Genomic DNA, 19,696 nt, shown 5'->3' with positions numbered 1-19,696 from the left:
CCAAGACATCGGGGAGACGAAGAACCTCAGCGAACGAACAAGGTCCACCCCGCAGTCCCTCCGTTCCTCCTGGCGAAGACTCCGGCGCCAACGCAGTCGCATGTAAGCGTGGGAACCCCAGCCTCTGCATCGCGTACTCGATAACATGTAATTCTTGAGCATAACCATTTTGTTCCAACTGAGTCTATAGCGGCGTCTCTGTGCCTCTCCGCCCCCTGTGGACATGCGCAGTGTGCGGGACCATCACACTATGAAATGATTTCAGCTCCCGTTTACGACGACCTTGGCGCCAGAACGGAGAACACGAAGGCGAACCTAAACGAACTTAGACGAAACTTTCAGTTCGCCTGGTGCTGCGTGCTGACACACGCCACGATGGTGCCGCTGCTTACATCAGAGGAAGTTGGCGTTGTAAAAAAAAAGCGGGCAGTCTACAAATTCTCCTTTTTTTAAACATTCATCAGACGTGTGCAGGGCGAATTCAGGGTGGCAGTAGCGGGTTTAAAGAAGGGGGGGGGGGGGATACCTCATGGACAAGCGCATTTCTCCCAATTTTTTCTTTTCGATGAAAAAAGTTCGAGAGATGCATTGTGCACATTGGAACTTTCAACTACGCGAACTTGGAGGCAACTTAGAAATAGCCGATAGAAAGCGTTCCCAAAACCGGCGCACAGGACGCTTTTGCAACCCGACCGCAGCGGCTGCGTTTTTATGGAGTAAAAACGCTAAGGCGCCCGTGTGCTGTGCGATGTCAGTGCACGTTAAAGATCCCCAGGTGGTCGAAATTATTCCGGAGCCCTCCACTACGGCACCTCCCTCTTTCTTTCACTCCCTCCTTTATTCCTTCCCTTACGGCGCGGTTCAGGTGTCCAACGATATATGAGACAGATACTGCGTCATTTCCTTTCCCCAAAAACCATTATTATTATTATTATTATTATTATTATTATTATTATTATTATTATTATTATTATTATTATTAATATTAATATTATTATTATTATTATGCTGTTGCCGCGAGATATTTTTATGCCGCCCGTTCTGCACAGCTCGATACAGACTTTCAGAATATCCCTAACGAATAACGCCGGTAGAGAAAATGATCACTAATACTTTTCGCTTAACGCTGTACCGATTCTTGGCGTTTTCTCGGAACGTGACTCCATCGATAATTATTCGTCTATATTATTTGTTTAAATATCAAACTCATGCACTAATAGCGGTAAGACCCGGTCTCAGAACGCTTGTTAAGTTCAAAGTTAGAAAAAAGTGTCGTTATTTGAATGAAAGCGACAGTCATGGCACAATTTTTAATGGCAGTGTGGATAAATAGGGAAATTAACAGCGCAATCGTTTTTTAAATGGAAAATAATTTAACAGCTTAAAACACAACCGCATGCCTCGGGTGGGATCAGAACCAACAACCTCCGCACGTCTTATACCAAGTGTATTTGGGCTACGCACAGCCTAGAATTAAGAGCGTTAACCAGCGCCACACCCAGCTATAGCGGCGGACGTGGAATCTCCTGTCATACCTCAAGTGCCACGTGGAACTTAGTCGAAAGGGAAGGGCGGCAGCTGTGCGAGAACACTCTTATGTTACCTTTGGCATAAAGACAGTCAGAACCAAGACCCTTGTTTTTGAGCACACAAGGAAGGGGGGGGGGGGGGGGTACGTTTGGTTCTTTGCAATACACATATTCCTTCATATGTGAATCGTAAGAGTCCCTATGTGCCTACTCGTGTGCACTAAAAGGTGCCAACGTCGTTTTCGGGCACACTGGCATCATAACACTATTCGGGTACACTGCCATCATAACCCTATAGCACACTAAAAGACGAAACACAGACTCACAGTTGAAGCGCCGCAAAGTGCGGGTGCACTTCGTCTTTTAGTGTAGCGTTCCAAGCCAGCGCAGCACCTTAACGCACCATTCATTCGCACCGACTAAACCCGTTTCAAGCTCTTTTGACGTTTATTTCCAGTTTAATTTATTCTACATAGCTGCAAAACTGCCCCCTCCACCAGCAAAGTCAACTTCGCTCTTTATAACAAAATCGCTTCAAAATGCACCTCAGGCTCCAGAAGACAAAAATAGAGTTGCTCAAACTGCGGTAAGTATGAAGACCTCAGGATGTAGCTGAATTCCTTTTGCGATATTTTTTTTTGTTTGCGAGCAATGCACGCATCTATGCTTCCTAAAATGTTTCACAAGATGGATTCATGAAGCATCAGCAATAAGATCATTTTAATTCCTCCCTCGTCCCACAGTTTGCTTTGGCGCACGGAACATTCTGCAGTTACGCTGCTATAATCTGAGGCACGGTTTCTTCTTAATTGTGCACGTAAAGCCAGCAGACGTACTCGCCTTTCCTCAGACGCCATGATGAAAGCTCCGAGGACTTATACCTAGTGTTTCAGGGAAGAGTTAAAGTAATTTTCGAAAAAAGGATGTTTGAGATAAAAATATGTTTTTCGCGACATGATACTGCCAGGGTTGGCGGGCATCATAAAAACCGGTAAATCATCTTAACTATTAAGCTGGTTACCTCATTTCCAATAATTAACTTTTTTACTATTACACTGGCGCCTGGTTGCAATTAGAGATTTGTAGCCTGCCGTTAGTAACCGCCATATCAGTTTTTAGAATTTTGAAAACGCGATCACCCTCGGCACTATGGCCCAACAAATTTTGGCTACATCACGCCAAAATACATGCACATTCGAAGAGCATGCAGGCAAAGCAACCCTTCCTGTACACCTAACTAGTCGAAACAGCCAAATATGTTGGGCCATGTGGCCGAGGCTAATCGCGTTTTCGAAATTCTAAAAGCTCATATGGCGATTACTAATGGTCGGCTACAAAGCCACTAACGGTCGGCTACAAAGCCCTAATTGCAACCAGGCGCTAACTTAATAGTTAAAAAGTTACTTATTAAAAATAGTTAACCAGCTTACTAGTTAAGATGATTCACCGGATTTCTGGTGCTCTCCAACGCTCCGCGAAAGCCATGTTTTTACCACAAAAATCCTCTTTTTGAAAATTACTTAGTCTTCCCTGAAACGCCCGGTACACTCAGTGTTAAAAAATCGGAATATATTCATAGAATGGCGCTGTTATTTATTGTACTTTGCGAGCAATCGTTGATTTCACCTGATAAACTGCTTATTTGAAACAACAAGGCTGGACAAAGAGAGAGAGAGAGAGAACAACTTTTATGCTCAGAAAGAAAAATTGGATTGCGAAACGTTTATTTCGTCAGAAGGTAAAATACAGATGATGCGTGCTAGGTGGCGAGCAGTCCACGGCTGACAGCGACCTGAGCAGCCCATTCAATGGCCCGGGTTAGAACGCCCCGGTCTGAGCTGGTCAACACGGCCTCCGCTTGCTCCAGACTAGGAACTTGTACTAGCGACTCAGGTGGCGGCTCCTCTTTACAATTCCCCAATATGTGACCGTAAGCGGCTACTTCGCCACAGAGTGTACATTCTGAGTCGTAATCACCGGGATATAATTTTGACATTAAGTAAGGAGTCATTAAGGATCGCGTCTGGAGTCGCCTCCAGGTGGTCTCTTGCTCCTCGTCTAAGGTTTTGTCTGGAGGAGGGAAGATCCTCCTTTCTTGTTTGAAATGGATAGTAATGTGGTGGTACGATGCTAGGCCGTCCTTTGAGAAATTATCAGTAACTACTGCGTCCCCTGCTCGGCTGACGAATACTCGAGCTTTCATGTGTGCCGCTTTGTTGCCAGGATTCCCCGAGTGAGCCGGGACCCATATCGACTCCATAATTCTGTTTAAGTTTTATGTTTTACCCAATATGTTCCTGTGCTGCCTGAAAATTAAAAAAGAAACTCGCCAGTGCATTTATGTATTCGGCTTTGGCGCCCTTTCCGCAACATGGGCCAATGATATACGGACATAAAAAGGAAAGCATCGTTTGCTTGGAAGACTGTACTAACCACCAGCCATGATTCCACACCACATCTGAAATTATATGGCAATATGTTTTGCAATCTGTTTTGCGAGCCGCGCATAAAAAGCAGACTGAAAGAAAGGTTAAAATTATTTACCTCCTTAGGAAACAAAAAAGCAGCCTAGAAACAGTGTGTTAGAAAGCGCCATCTCTGCTCGTCCAGTTCCAACTTTGACGGGATTTGTTGGCCTCCGAGATTAGTTCCCTCTTGCTTACACTCTCGGAAGCCATGCGGCCGCAATTCTCTTCATTTCCTCCTCCACCTGTTGACTACGTGGCTCGGTGGCCCACCTGTGAGGGCTCTGTTCCTCTTTCCACTGCTTTCTTCCTCTCCCTCTTGGCCAAACATGGGGAGCGCGATGTTGGGAAGGGAAGGGGGGAGGGGGGGTCAGGTTGGAAAAGAAGAGAGAGAGAGGGGAGTTCGTGCTTCGCTTTCCCGCCACTCTCTCTCGCCGCTCCCCCCCTGCCTGCCGTCGGCGTTCGTTGCGAACTGGAAAGGTGCCGCACACCTGCGGACTTCCTCTTCGAAACGCGAGCCAGTTGCCGCGACCTGTGGCTTCGTTTTCGCCGCGTCTCGTTCGCTCCGTGTCGTCGGCGTCCAGATGATAGAGCGACTGCCGGCGGTGACGTGCCGTGTCCCCAGCGCCGCCGGGTTCATCGAAACGGCGGCTGCGATCGCGGAGCGCAGCTCTTCCTGAACAGCACCGCGCCGTACGCCCGCCGGTCCGTCGGTCGCGGCGGCGGTGGTGGTGGAAGCGATGCAGCAGCAGCAGCAGCAGCCGTGGGGCCGTGAAGGCCGTGAACCTTCCTCGTGGAAGGATGTGCCGGAAAGCGGCGTCAGCCACAGCAGCAGTACCAGCCGGCCAGCGGCGATCTGTTTGTGGTGTTGTCGTGCGTGATGTTGGCGAAACGTCAGCGAGAGGACGGGAGATATGTAGGCCACCGAGACACGGTGCCCCTGCCCACCTCCACAGCAAGCATCGCCAACCGCCCGTGCTTTGAGCCCCGTGTTCACTGTTGATGATTGCGCCTGCAGTGTAGGTCGTAGCAACTAAGTATGGCCCTCGTGAATTCTGCCGGATGCTGCGAGCTCTTCGCTGCCGGCGTCTGCATCGGTGTTTACACCATGGTAAGCAGTTCGCTCTCACAACTTTCCCGCGACTGCGCTCTGTGTGTGTGTGTGCTTTATGATGGCCAGGACACCCCGAACGATTTCCTGCCTTTACAGCGGCCGGATATTTCAGTGCTTATACCGACAGATCGTTTGGGTTTAAAGCTAAAGTATCTTAGGCCTAACAGGAAGCGGGACGAGCACATGGGGGGGGTGGGGGGGGGGGGGTCAGTTTACTTTCGCTACAGAAGCTAGCGTCGCGTGGCGACGTGCTCGCGCTCTTGACACTCTTTTCGCCTCGGGCGCAGTTGTCACTCTGGAAAGAGATAGTTTCGCCCATCGAGGCCAGACTCAACACACGCACGCACCAGTGATCTCGCCTTCTCTTCCTCCGTGCCCCGTTGCTCTTGAGAGCACAGCTTGGCGCAGTCACGAAATGCTAGCTCACACCGCCCGCCAGACGACTGGCTCGCGAAACGAGAATGAAAGAGTGGAAACTAAAAAGAAAAGGAAGACGCCCCCGGCGGCGCGAATGCGTGCAACCGGCTGGCTGAATGATATTTACATCTGCGCATCTTTATGTGCATACATTCCCACGGTCGAAACAAGCTTTACAAGGAAGCGCACATGTGCACAGTGTGTACGGCTTCGACTAAGAAGCATGACTCACGCGTACTTTGACTTCGAGGGAACCGGGCACGCCTGTGCGAGAGCGTGGTTTCTGCACGGAAATTCGCACTGATGTTTGGCGCGTCCCAATTGTGTTTTCATATACGCTAAGGACAGAGACAGGCGCATTTCTTTTTGTTTCATGGGTCCCTAGTTTTGGCTTTTAACAAAAAGAATCCCATACAGCTGACAATGTCGTTTGCATCGCGATCTGGAGTGTGCAGTTAAATACGTGGGTCTAAAACCCGCAGCTGCGCATGCCAGGTGCACCGGAAAACTACAAGGAGTCGTTTTCTGGCTTACAGGAAACCTGCCCTCGTGCGAAAAGCGGTTAGTTTAGCCCTGACATGCGCATCATGGTACTGCAGCTTTTTAATTTGTCTATGTGGAGCTGTGGTTAAACTGAAGCGTTTATACGAGTGCCCGGGGCAGCACAAATCTATTTGCGTCAATACGGGACCGGGCGATGCCCGTGTTGACGTCATCCGTGGCGCGGACACCTGCACCTGTCCGTTAGCTGGTGCGAGAATACATATAAATTATGTTCTCGTTCATTCACGTGTCTCTCTTTGCAGTTATTAGATTGATCGGCATCGCAGGAAGCAAGCGTTTACAAAATCTTGCGTGCCTAGTTTCACTGCCTGGGAATGCGCGACTCAGCTTGCAGCATGATTGCTGTCGTCTGTCTCATCGAGCATAATTCGCCGGCTGAACGCTGACGGCTTCGTGGCCGTAATCAGGGCAAGCAGTACTGATGTAACAACTTCCATGACACCAGTCAGGATGCCTTCGATGGGAAAGGATCATGGGGACTCCTTTAGCCAACGACGTGGAATAGGACGACATAAAACTAAGGCCCGTCCGCGTCGAGTAAGATAACGAAATAAAACAGCGAACGCAAAGCTGCGTCATTTTTTTTTCTTTTTATGGAGGCAGTGACCTTCCTATTTTGATAATGCGCTGTGTTTTGATGAGAAACACTACAAACCAATAAGAACTGACAACCCTCTCACGAGATGCAGCGCAGGTTCAAGAGCAAACCTGTTGATAGCTGCGATTCATACTATGAAAATAGTTTTCTTTTTTCTGCTTTAACGTGCACTGACATCGCACAGCACACGGGCGCCTTAGCTGGGTTTTTATGGAGGAAAAATGCCAAGGCGCCCGTGTGCTGTGCGATGTCAGTGCACGTTAAAGATAGGTGGTCGAAATTATTCCGGAGCCCTCCACTGCGGCACCTCTTTCTTCCTTTCTTCTTTCACTCCCTCCTTTATCCCTTCCCTTACGGCGCGGTTCAGGTGTCCAACGATATATGAGACCGATACTGCGCCATTTCCTTTCCCCAAAAAATCAATTATTATTATTATTATTATTATTATTATTATTATTATTATTATTATTATTATTATTATTATTTTGCTTTGTAGTGTATTTCATCAAAACTTGGCACATTACGGAAATCTCAATTAGTACGTTGCACCAACTGCAGCCTCTTAGGTTAGTGCCCTTTGATGCGTCCGTGCGTTCTAGTAGTTTCTCGATTTCGGCGTGCATTCGTTATTCTGCGTCTACCTATCGCATATTACGTAATATTACGTTATGTTTTCTCTTCGTCACTGAAAGGTATTGCAGTAATCCTGTTCTCAAAGAGACGTAATCATCAGATCTGGAAAAACGTATGGCTGTTTTCCTTTCACGGCGCATTGAAGGAACCGACCCACGGTAATTACCTGTGCTGGCCCGATCCCTCTCCCAAAGGGCAACATCTATGGGTCGCTTCTACTTTGGTGGATTTTTTTTTTCGACAGCGTGGTCAACAGCGCCAGCAAAAACAGCGCTTGGGGGAATTGCCCGATGTTTGATTCGCAGCCGGTTTCGGATAAAAGTGGCCCATGCCGGCTTTGACCGTCCCCGCCAAGGCCGACTCAGCGGATGTGCCGCACACGCTGGGAATCCTAAGCAGCCCCCAGCCTGCGGCCAGGCGATAGCTCACGCGACCCAGCTCGTTTCACTCTCTCCCATTCGCCTGGGCCGGTCGGTCCCACCGCTCTTCCTTGCCTTGAGTTTCCCAATTCCTCTAATAGACGCATCGCGCGCTGTGCCAAAGCTGCGCTTGAAAAAGCAGTTCTTTACCGAGAATTTGACGTATACGGTGCCTTGGAATGCTCGTGCCATAAATGGACGTGCCAACCGTTCTGCGCCGTCGACAAAAATGACGGGAATGCTAAAAATAACAAGAAACACGCATTTCCTTTTTATCCGCCATATCGAGGGGGGGGGGGGGGGGGGGGGTCATCAGAGTAGAAGGGCCAACTTCTTTCAGACGTGAAATGCCGCGCCACCGGCGATATTAAATAGCGTTCTAATTTTAATAAGTCTACGTCAAGCATGTGGTCCCCGAGAAGACGAGCCGAAATTCTGTATAAGCGTTGAAGCGCGCCACTCGAAGGGACGAGGCAATATGGCGGCCGAAATGAACCCCGCTCATTGATCCCAGTATGTGCGAAGCAACGTGAATTAGTTTCGCAGCTGGCGCACGACTGCAGTGGGTTTCATGAGCGATGCGCATGTGCGAGCGCGTGGGCTTCGTTGCTCAAAAACATGGCAGTGCTAAACCTTTCACTTGAAACCATTGTTGAGGGAAGTGTTTAGTTAGCAGCTGCCACAACATCAACAATAATGATCACAGCTACGACTTCGGCATCAGCAGTTTCATTTGTTGCTGACGTAGTATACGTAAATTACGCTGTCGGCGTCACATGAAGCTGTTTCCACCAAAGCACACACATGCATGCAGACACATCACGCCTTGACGAACATAAAGAGGTGCAACTGGCGGAACTGGCGCAAGATTGTACTGCGACAACCTTTCGCAGCGGTACTGCCGGTTAGCATGATGTCCTGAGTAGCTTGGGACCAAGCAGGCGTGCTTGTCCAAGCTTTAATTCTTCACTCACATTGTACGAGCGGCTTCGGGAGTCAGTGTATGAGGTAGAAAAAGAAGAGAATCGAAAGCCTTAAGTCTCTGTCTATGCTGTTACATTTTGAGCTTATTTGGTCACTGACGCTAATTTCCTTATGTGCTTTCCATTCTATACTCCCTCCCCTTCCACCCATGGCCGCCGATGTCCCTAGCCAAAAAGTAACCCACAAGATACTCTGGATACCGGCACACACGGGGATAGAGGGCAACTCAAGGGTGGACAGATTAGTTTGCGAGATCACGTTCCGAGCTGAACTGTTGGAGACCCTAGAGAACCCTACCATAGTGGAGCCAGTATATGCGTAGCTGCTAAATTGCTACAGAGGACAGAGGCTCAAGTACCCTCCGCCACGCAACTCATTAACACAACAAGAAGCAGTGAACTGGCGGAGACTGCGAACAGGAACATTCTTCAACCTATACATTCTACACAAAATGTACCCTACACAATTCAGGGACACATACCCGTGGTGCGGGGCAACCCCCACGCTATACCACATTACATGGGAATGCAAACGCAATTATGCATTCCACAAACTCAAAACCCCGAGTGCGGAGCAATGGGAGGGTCTGCTCACCGGCAGCGAGCTCACAGCCCAAAGGGCCCTTGTGCAGCACGCATGCGCAGCAGCAAGACTCAGCGGAGCCCTGGAATAGCGGCCCGACCTTGCGAAGGGGCCAGACGTCAACGATGAAGACGACGCCCACCGCTAATCTTACTGAGATTTCAATAAATGTTTTTTTTCTCTCTCAGGTGCCATTCCTTACGATAGGCCAATTATAGTGCGACCGTCAATATTTCCCCCCTTCCTTGTTAACCAAACCTACCTGCTTACAACCAGACACGCCGGTGACTGCTCGCCCCCGCGCTCACAACACGAAATATATGTCAAATATACCCGGTGCAATGGGCAGCTATAAAAAGTAGCCGAAATGTGCGGTACAGACTTAAACGAAACATCCCGATGGTCAAATGGCTTAGGCGCGCACAGTATGGCATACCTTGCTCGGTGGATGGCCGCCTGCCGCCCGTGGTGTCATTGTGTGTGAACCCCCGAGCACAGCCGGCCGAATCGAGCTCTCCGAATTTGAAGCTATACATGAAGCACAGGATTAGCGGGTGGCGCCCATCGAGATTTGTCGAAAAAGTCTCGAGAATAATAAATATGTGTATACAGGGCTGTGTGTCACGCAAAGCCGCGTGTTTGCAAGTGCGTGGGAGAGTTCATAATATCAAGCATCTTGTAAATGCTCCGTCTGCGGCGAGAGTCCTCACGTTTTTTGCGTGTTCCGAGACAGGCAGCATCACCAGGGCGCGACGCGACAGTCACGGATCGCGCTCATATTACATTCTACGCAGTCCTGCAATTACCTCAGTTTTGATACATATATTTCATTATATATAAGGTCGCATTTCAATCAATCAATCAATCAATCAATCAATCAATCAATATTTTATTTCTTCCTCAGAAAAAGATTAACGGAGGACGAGGAGGGCTAGAAGAAAAAGTGGAAGCTTCCACTTGACGAGCTTCGAGCCCCCTATTTACAAGCCATATGCAGTGGAAGATTTAGAAATATACATCTTTATACATTAGAAAGTGTAACAGTCAGCACGTATAATATGCCATACAAAATAATATACACTCATTCTCGAGCCACAAATAAAGGTCACTATATATACAAGGCAGCCATGGTAGCACACCAATTTTACAATGGAAAGAGAATTTCCAAAATACATGAAACAGTTTCATAAGCGCTCACTCTCGCGTTACAAAGAAGGACTTAAGTATATTGTTGTTAATGGTGCTTATGTTTATTCCCTGACAATAAAGGTGGTTTAGTAGGGTCGGTAGGGCATGACGGAGCATTTGTTCAGATAGTCTTAAGCGTGAGTAAGGAATTTTCCAAATTAGATTGGTGCGTGTATTGAAGTGTCGTGTTTGAGGGGTGAAGTTAGCAAGTGTGCGGAGAATTTCATGCGAGTCATGCTTATATCGCTTTGCAAGGTGGAATGAGTGCATATGATGGATGGAAAGAATGTCAAATTTAATGAAAAGTTCTGGCGTGTGTTCACGATAATGAACGTTTGCTATGCCGCGGATCGCTCTTTTCTGTAGGACATGTATGCGATTTAAATTACCAATTCTTGTTTTCACTTCCCCCCTGTTAGGTACCCGTGCCCACACAGCCTTGTACGTCCGCCCGCACAGGTGCAACTGTGCGAAAGCCAATATGTCCCTGCTCTGCACCTGTTATACTCAGCAAACCTGCTCCTGAGCGGGTGCCAAAAGTCATGGAACGGGCCGACGTCCCTTTTGCAGTTATAGCGCTGTAACACAGATTTCAGAGGGAGTGCGACTTACATTACATGTCTAAGCTCACCTTGATGACAAAGGAGCAAAGTTGTATTCGCACCCTCATAAAAAAAAACGACAAAAAGAGGGCGAGAGACTAGTCTAATTGCGGGCGAACAGATTTGCCACAACCATTCGTCTTTTTTCGGAAATGAGCCGCCGCGGTGGCTGAGTGGTTATGGCGCTCGGCTGCTGGCCTGAAAGACGCGGGTTCGATCCAGGCCGCGGCGGTCGACTTTTGATGGAGGCGAAATTCTAGAGGCCCGTGTGCTGTGCGATGTCAGTGCACGTTAAAGAACCCCAGGTGGTCGAAATTTCCGGAGACCTTCACTACGGCGTCCCTCATAGCCTGAGTCGCTTTGGGGCGTTAAACCCCCATAAACGAAACCAAACGTTTTTCGGAAGATAACTGCAAGATGTTTAACCGTTCATTTTCTGACAAAGGGGTGCACGCAGTTGAAGCTTGATTCTGACGCAATTCAGTGCCGTGTAGTTATTAACAGCAGCGACTGCTGATGACAGAAAACGAAATTGAAATGGAACAAGCATGGTTTTGCGATAATTTGAACTCCCGACCTTTGATTTGTGAATCGAGCGTGCGCCTGACTGTAGGCCCCAGACTGTAGGAAACTAAAGCCTATACAGTCTGGGCGTATAGGCGGCACAGATGTTGCTTAGGTATGTCGTTCGCATCCTTATCAAAACTGTTGGTATTTAGAGCAACGCTTGATCACTTTGCTGTCACGTGATTTCGCAATAAGTGGCGGTGAGCCTTCAAATATGTGAACAACAATCTTAATGACATTTTTGCCTTTAAAAAAATAAAGCGGCCTCAAGTTTTTGTGCTTTCGGCTCATAGAAGAGATTATCGCGGAGTCAGAACTCACTATGATAATAAGGGGCAGGCTGAGTTGAATGACTGGCTGTCGAGCCGACCAGAAAGTCTTTGTCTATTTTTTTTCTCGTTCTATTCAGCTGATGGTTTGCCATTCGCGCTGGTGCAATTAACTGCACGACGACTACAGGCTAAGTGGCAACACTTATCTCTCTTTGTTTCTTCGAAAAAAAAACTGTAGATCGGCACCACTTTGTTTACACCTCAAGCACGAACTCACTTCTTGGACAACAGCCGTTACGTTACAAAGAGACGAAAGAAGTGATAACTGTCCGACTATGGATGGACTCGCATCGAGCCGGGAAGGAAAGTACGAAGGTTCGTGAAACAAAAAGGGTTCAGCTTAAGTTAAGGACAACACAGCGAGCCATGGAAAGGAAAATGATAGGTGTAACGTCAAGAGACTGGAAGCAGGCAGAGTGGGTGAGGGAGCAAACGCGTGTTAATGACATCCTAGTCGAAATCAAGAGGAAGAAGTGGGCTTGGGCAGGGCATGTAATGCGAAGGCAAGATAACCGCTGGTCCTTAAGGGTAAGGGAGTGGATTTCTAGAGAAGGCAAGCGTAGCAGGGGCCGGAAGAAGGTTAGGTGGGCGGATGAGATTAGGAGGCTTGCAGGCACAGGGAGGGCGCAGCTGACAAAGGACAGGGTTAATTGGAGAGACATGGGAGAGGCCTTTGCCCTGCAGTGGGTGTAGTCAGGCTGGTGGTGGTGATGATGATGATGATGAAAGACGGGCGAGAGAAACAGGGCACAAGTGCAGAGCCCTGGCCTAGAGTCTTCGGGCCGCATGGACTCGTTTTGAGACGTAAAGTTGAGCACCTGTAAACATACACTGGGCACATATACGCTGGTTCCTCGCAGCCCCGATAGGATATCCGCTGATAATACGCGAAGCGACGCGGTCTCGTGTACCCACTAACTCTGATTAAGATAGTAATAACCACGAACCATCCAGGACAGACGTGCGTGAGCCCAACTGCTTTGTGCTGGGACCGTTGGAGCAGCCTACCGTATGCCTACACATTTCGACGTTCCTAAGAGTCCTTAGCCCTGAAGGATATGGAAGAGTTAAGTGCACTCTGATAAAAGCACGCGTTTCTAAAAAAATGAGAAGTCCATTGCAAGCACAGAAATTTCGGATGTTCGTGCTGACACCTATAACTGCCGAGCGGCAAGGGGAAATGGTCCTAGGTAATATGCATGCAAAAAGAGACGGAGGAGGATAAACTTTGTTTTCGTCGACCAAAGTAGCAGATGGTGTGGGGTTATAGCCCCATCAAGGGGCCATGAGCCCGTGGCGTTCGGCGACTTATAGGGCTCTTGTCACAACCCGGACCTGTGTGTCCGAGTCGGAACTGAGCAATGCGGCCTCCCACTGGTCTGGATTCGAGAGCTGCAAACCTCGCGGAGGGGAGTACCGAGGAAAAGCCCAGAGTATGTGGGATAGAGTGGCATGTTGGCCACATAGTTGACAGGACGGAGAGTGGACCCCAGGGTATATGCGGGCATATATCGCGAGGTTGGGGAAGGTGTTCGTTTGGAGTTGCCTCCACGCAACCTCTTGGGGTTTGCTGTGAGAAATATGTGCGGGGGGATATAGAAGTCTACCTAAGCGGTAGTGCATGGTTATGTCATGAAATGTAACCATACGATCTCTCGCCGTCCTCAGGACAGGCGACACCACGTGCCGGTCGACGAATCCTCGGGCATGACTGTGGGCCGCCTCGTTCCCTGGATGGGACGAGTGCGCAGGGACCCAGATCAATTGGATCGGGCGGAGTTGGTCCTTAGTGGAGTGGAGGAAAGATAGGGTGACGGGGGAGACCCGGCCTTTGGCGCAATTACGAATCGCAGATTTAGAGTCGCTGAACATGGTTTCTGCAGAGGTGGAGACCATCGCCAAGGCTATGGCCGCCTCCTCGACCTCTTCACACGATCTGACGGGAATGGAGCACGCAAGCAACGGCCGTCCACAGTAGTTTTACGTGCCGGTCGACGAATCCTCGGGCATGACTGTGGGCCGCCTCGTTCCCTGGATGGGACGAGTGCGCAGGGACCCAGATCAATTGGATCGGGCGGAGTTGGTCCTTAGTGGAGTGGAGGAAAGATAGGGTGACGGGGGAGACCCGGCCTTTGGCGCAATTACGAATCGCAGATTTAGAGTCGCTGAACATGGTTTCTGCAGAGGTGGAGACCATCGCCAAGGCTATGGCCGCCTCCTCGACCTCTTCACACGATCTGACGGGAATGGAGCACGCAAGCAACGGCCGTCCACAGTAGTTTACAACCGCGAGCGAGAAAGCAGGACCGATTTGTTGAGGGTGAGTTCCCGCGCGCAGTACTCCCATCCGCCGTCGCGTATTTTAGTAGGATACAACTTTTAAAAAAAGAAACAGCAGTTGGTAACAATGGGCCATGATTCGCAGCGCTCTGTATTTATACGCTCACCAATCACAACAGCAAACGAATCAGCTTTTTGACGTTTGACTACATCAAATCAAGCCAGAGGCACCAAAATTATTGAGGTTACTGTTTAGGTAACAAGAAAAGCTTTAACAGCGGGCTACTTTTTGTCACGGAGGAATTCCGTGCTGCGGTCACCCCAGATTTAAGTTGCATCCGACTGTAAACGCTTTCTGGCTCCGATCTGTTGTGAAGTGTGTCGGTCAGTCCCTTTGCAAGCAGAAGTTCGATGAGGCAAAAGAAAGTGAACCACCGATGCCTAACTATAGAGTGGCGATCGGCGAATGGGACGGGCGACTTCCAGTGGGCGTACTGCTGCAGATGCTCGTGCTACTAGGGCTCTTGAGCTGCACCCATACGCCTGTTCACGCATAGGCTGCTGTTGACGCGCGGAGAGAGTTTATTGCGTGCAGTGAGTGAATGATCGGGCGCATCGAAACCCACGATGCAGCAGCTCACAGGAACGGCGTCCTAATCCGTATGAGTGGCCAGCCGGGTGATGTCCAGCGATCAGCATGCACGCTTGTATCCGTTGAAGTGGTTTGAAACTACTCGACCTCCCTTCTTTTTTTAATTTTTATACGTGATATTGGCGTTGTTGATGTTGATGTTGCTGCGTCGTCGGAAAATGGCACGTATACAACCCAGGCAGCACTCAACATTAGAATAATGAAAAAAAAAATGTTATGTAAGTTGCAGTAACGTTATATGCTGCTTTGTGAGTTCACATTAATGTTAAAAATTAACAAATAACGTCGCATGTTGTATAGAAAACATTAATTTGACTTTCAAATAAACATTACTTTAATATAGTTTGCCAAACGTTTTTAACGTGTGAATCGTAAATTAAAACGACATAAAAGATTTTTTTTTATTTGAAATACCCTCAGGGCCATACGGCATTATATTTCAAGCTCTGGGTCCCAGAACTTTTCTCGCTGTTCTTAAAGTAAAATGTTTTTTTTTTGCAGTTCTTTGCAACTAGATCTCTTAGATTGTATCTGGCATAGGGAGCCTCAATTCTGGCATAGATCGCATGCACATCCAGCATTATTTTCTCACAAAGCTTTGATTATTAACCGTACGACACTATCTCTCATGGAATAACCCCTCAGTAATGGCTGTATAAACCTCACTCCATGCTATCCGTTTGGAGGCGAGTGTGCGAGCTGCATGTTGCGCTGTATTGTGGAGCTCAAGCGTCGAGCTCATTCTTGGTCCTTGCAAAGCGTTAATCTTCACAAGTGAAGGCCTGCGTGCTCGTTCAGAGTTGCCTTACCATTTTAGAGAATCGTGTTCTTATGTTGTACAAATGTTTAATTAATGTTAGGGTACTAGGGTACTGTTATTCCTACATGTATTTATAACATTGCAGAAAAGTTAAAGAAAATGACATTAAAAATGTTGGATTAATGTACGGCGGCAACAAAAAAGTAACATTGTTGTAATGTTTCGGTGCTACCTGGTGGACGAGGGCGATTGGCCTCTGAGGGGAACAAATCAAAATCCCCTACACTTGCGAGCAAAGAACAAAGAAGTCACCAGAGAATGACCATCAGTTTCCCACGCATCAGAGCTGAACGGGGCAGTCAACAGCCCTACGGAGGTAGTGGGGCTGAGTAGCCTTCCTTTTTTTATTTTCTCATCCCGAATGACTAGCACGGCTGACGAGCGCAAGCTGGCGTAAAGAATGGCCTCATATAGCTTTTCCATCTTGCGGCTATCTTGTGGAATTGTGCTGTTGTGCGCTCTCTGTGGTGTGGAAAACCTTCCATGTGCCCTCTCGTGTGGCAGCCTCGCCCAGCGATGGGGCGAAACCCGGCGGGGTTGCCCCAGCGCATTTCCTTTATTGCTAAGACGACCTTTTATGGATTTGTGGCGTTCGTTCTTTTTTCGACGGCACACTACGCACCTGTGTGCTGCCCGACGCCGTATGTGTGTACGCGATGCCCCCCTGCGGGGAGAGCTGTGATGGGCGCGGCCCACAACCGCACGATGGCGTCTGCGTGGGGGAACCCGCGCCAACTGTTCGCCCGGACCGCGGATACGCTCTTCCAACGACGTCGAAAAAGAAGGGGCGGGGGGAGGGCGCCCGCGGCATGTTGCAACCGCCGTTCGCTCTAGTCATGGGCTATCGATATCTTTCTTCTCTTTTCGCACGTCCTTGCTTCCTTCCTGTGCTTCGTACTTTCCGAGCAGCGAGGCGCACGTGGGCGCATGCGCCTCGCGGTGATGTCACACACAGCTCGAGCGCTTTCTATTCGCGGGACACGTGGCCGACGTGTCGACGCAGAGTGATCGGATGACTTTGGGGCAGAAACGTGTTCGCCGTAATTATCTGTTTTGCTTTTGCTTTCTTTTTTCTTCGTCCAACCGCCCGCTGCACGTTCTGCGCCCACAAACTGATAACGCGTTGCGCCATCCCCCTCTTTCTGTTTCCTTTTGCAGTCCCCGTGTTCTCCCCTTCTGAGGCTTGCTCGGTTATTACTCAGCAAAACGCGATAGCACGGGCCCGGAACCATGACGTTAATAACCCTAATCGGGTTTGTTTCGGTGCTGTTTTGGACGTCCGTTTTCGTCTAAAATCACGAAAATCAATGCCCGAGTATAGGCGGCCGGCAATCAGTTAAACGACTCGTACACAGTGATGTGGAATATGTACTTTATTTGTTCTCTCTTTTTGCTTCTTCATTTCTTATCCATACCCCCGAGCCTCCACAACCCTATGGACCAATGGTTACGCTATATAATTAGCACGTTCGTTGCTCCTTCGCTCGTTACGTGTACAGCCTGCACTGTGAACGCGTAATTTCCCTTCGCCCTGCCGTTATATAGTACTCACCGTCCCGGTTCCATTTAATGCGCCTCCACTTTGAGCTCGGCTCCGCTTCGCTGCAGCCCGTTCAAAAGCGAACGACGGTGCGGCGTTCCGCTCAGTTCGTCGAAGCCCAATCTGGGCCGGTCAGCTGTGCACAGCGGTGACCGCCGCAAGAGGGAGCGGTGCGCTATCGCCTCATCTGAGCCCGCAGCCACCGGTCGCTGCCACGCAGCTTAGAAAAGAAACGCGACGAAGCCACTCCGAGCAAGCCGCCCCCCGGAGACAGCGTTTAAACGACAGCCACGGTAGGGGCTGGACGGTTTCGCAGAGCAGTGCGAACTATATGAATGTGAACCGCACTGTGGTCTCAGTTCATTGAAAAGCACGGCGACTCGAAAGAGGAGGAGCTGAAAAGAATGCTTACTCTCTGAGGGAAGATTCTTATCGGCAGGCTGGCGGATACGAGAGTAGGAAGGAAAAAGGACGGATACGTCATTAAAGGGTGAACGGAAGACAGCGGGAGGAAAGAGAATGAAAGAAAACGCGCCGGTGAAGAAAGCGAGAGCTTCGGCGGTCTTACTTCCGCTGCCGCGAGCGCGGTCAACGCACCGGCGACGCAGAACCGCCTCCTTCCTTTGCCTGCGGCTAAGCAGATCATCCGAGGCGGAAGCGTGCATTATGTTAGGCGGAATGCGCGCTCGGGGGTCAGATGAGACGAATGCGTGCGTGGGAGTAGGGGTTATGGTCTGTGTGGTGGCGTTGGCTAACGTTTGCTCACGTACCGCGAAGGGTATGGCTGTGCGGGTCGAAGCGGACACTCACCCTTTTCATGCCTTGTGTCACGGCGTGGTTTCAGGTGCCCACACAGAATGCCTTTCCTTTCTTCATAATCTCCTCTTTCTCTATCTCGCTCTACGGTTACTTTCTACTTTAGATGATTATTTCATTTTGAATGGCGATAGGACAGCTTGGGGGCAGTATCATAATTAACTTTTCTTTTTGTCTGCATGAGATTGAACCTGAGAGCCATCTTCTCAAGCATTTCACCCCAGAGAAAAATGCGTGTACCAAGCCAAGAGAAACCTTGTACCCGTAGGGAAACCGATGGGTACTGGATGCTTATCCACACTACACAACTGGCGAGCAGTGAAAGGTTTTCACCCGTGAGAAGTGCACGCGCTTCTCGCAGCGATTTTCAGCTCTTGAATGATGATCAAGGGCAGTACCACCTTGGCCACAGCGTCAGGGTATCACAGCTTCTAGTAACACATTCCTTCGCGTTTATGCGTGTTTTTGTTAGACGGAACATGCGTTTGCGTGCAGCTGCAGGCGTGTGTCTGAAGCGACCTGTCGCAGGTCGCTGTTTACGCGAAAGACATTACTGCTACAAGTTAAGCAAAAGGGCGAACAAGTAAAGAGTGCGCCATACTACCAAAGTACGTGCTTTGGTAGAGGGCAATCGGAGAAGGGAAGATAGCTCTGCAAAAACACCCACGCGTGACCTTCCGTTCACCGCTAACGCGCAGGGCGCAGGTCTTGGCGCACATTCTGAGGGCGCGTGATGCGTCCGTCTCGCCAGGCTGCCCCCTTCTCCTCCTCGTCCCCCTCCGCCTCCCCTTGCGCGCGCAAAAGAACGCCGGGAAAGAAAGTGGGGGGGGGGTACGAGCGGAGTCGCCCCCGTCGTTATGCGTCGTCGTGTGATGTGCCCCCCTTTCCATGGCGAGCACGGTCCGCGTCGCTTATTCATCGCGCGCCGAGTGAAAGCGGTCGCCCCGCCGGTAGTTCACGGGGCCACGGCAGCGGGAGACGCGCCGAATCCGGGAATACGCCCCTCGCAAAAGCCACTCCTGCGGAGAATGAACCGCATCGTGGCAACTGTGGAAGGAATGGAAAGGAGGGGCACGCGTATATCTTTTCAGCAATGCGTGCCGTGTGCGTCGGTTCGCAGAATACGTGTGTGTAGTATACGTTGTATGAATGAGGAAAAGTCCGGGTGCGGCACTGCGCTTTCATGTGCAGATGTTTCGGAGGTAGCGTTGCACCTGTCTCGACGGGTCCGTATCAAGTAGAACCAGGTGACCAGTCTAGTACAACTCGATAAAAGGGGAAGGGTGGGAGAGAGAGAGAGAGAGAGAGAGCGAGCGCATACGGTTTCTTATGAGATCAAAGAGAATTTGATGGTATTTCGGTAACGTCATACCCGCCCTGTTGTGCGTTGCTGAAGAAAAAAAAACAGCTTCGCGCTACTATTTGTGTCTCCAGATTCGGTTTATGGGGTTTAACGTCCCAAAGCGACTCAGGCTATGAGAGACGCCGTAGTGAAAGGCTCCGGAGATTTCGACCACCCGGGGTTCTTTAACGTGCACTGACATCGCACAGCACACGGGCCTCTAGAATTTCGGCTTCATCGAAATTCCACCCC

At 49.6% G+C, this 19,696-nt stretch overlaps 1 protein-coding gene across 2 annotated transcripts in view; it reads left to right on the top strand.

Moving 5' to 3' along the window:
- Window positions 1–4,448: 4,448 nt before the first annotated feature.
- Window positions 4,449–19,696, top strand: part of Rcd6 (Reduction in Cnn dots 6) — a 96,810-nt gene continuing 81,562 nt past the window's right edge. The window contains exon 1 of one of the 2 annotated variants that reach the window (XM_077661615.1): window positions 4,449–5,105. In XM_077661615.1, the coding sequence (XP_077517741.1) occupies window positions 5,034–5,105 (72 nt within the window). In that variant the 5' untranslated portion in view covers window positions 4,449–5,033. The remainder of the gene's footprint in view (window positions 5,106–19,696) is intronic. The other variant, XM_077661614.1, reaches the window with a different exon arrangement.

This window comes from Amblyomma americanum, chromosome 4 (genome assembly GCF_052857255.1).
Source record: "Amblyomma americanum isolate KBUSLIRL-KWMA chromosome 4, ASM5285725v1, whole genome shotgun sequence".
NCBI lineage: Eukaryota > Metazoa > Arthropoda > Arachnida > Ixodida > Ixodidae > Amblyomma > Amblyomma americanum.
Note: the sequence above shows the minus strand (reverse complement) of the source record. Positions and strands in the feature narration are given on the sequence as shown.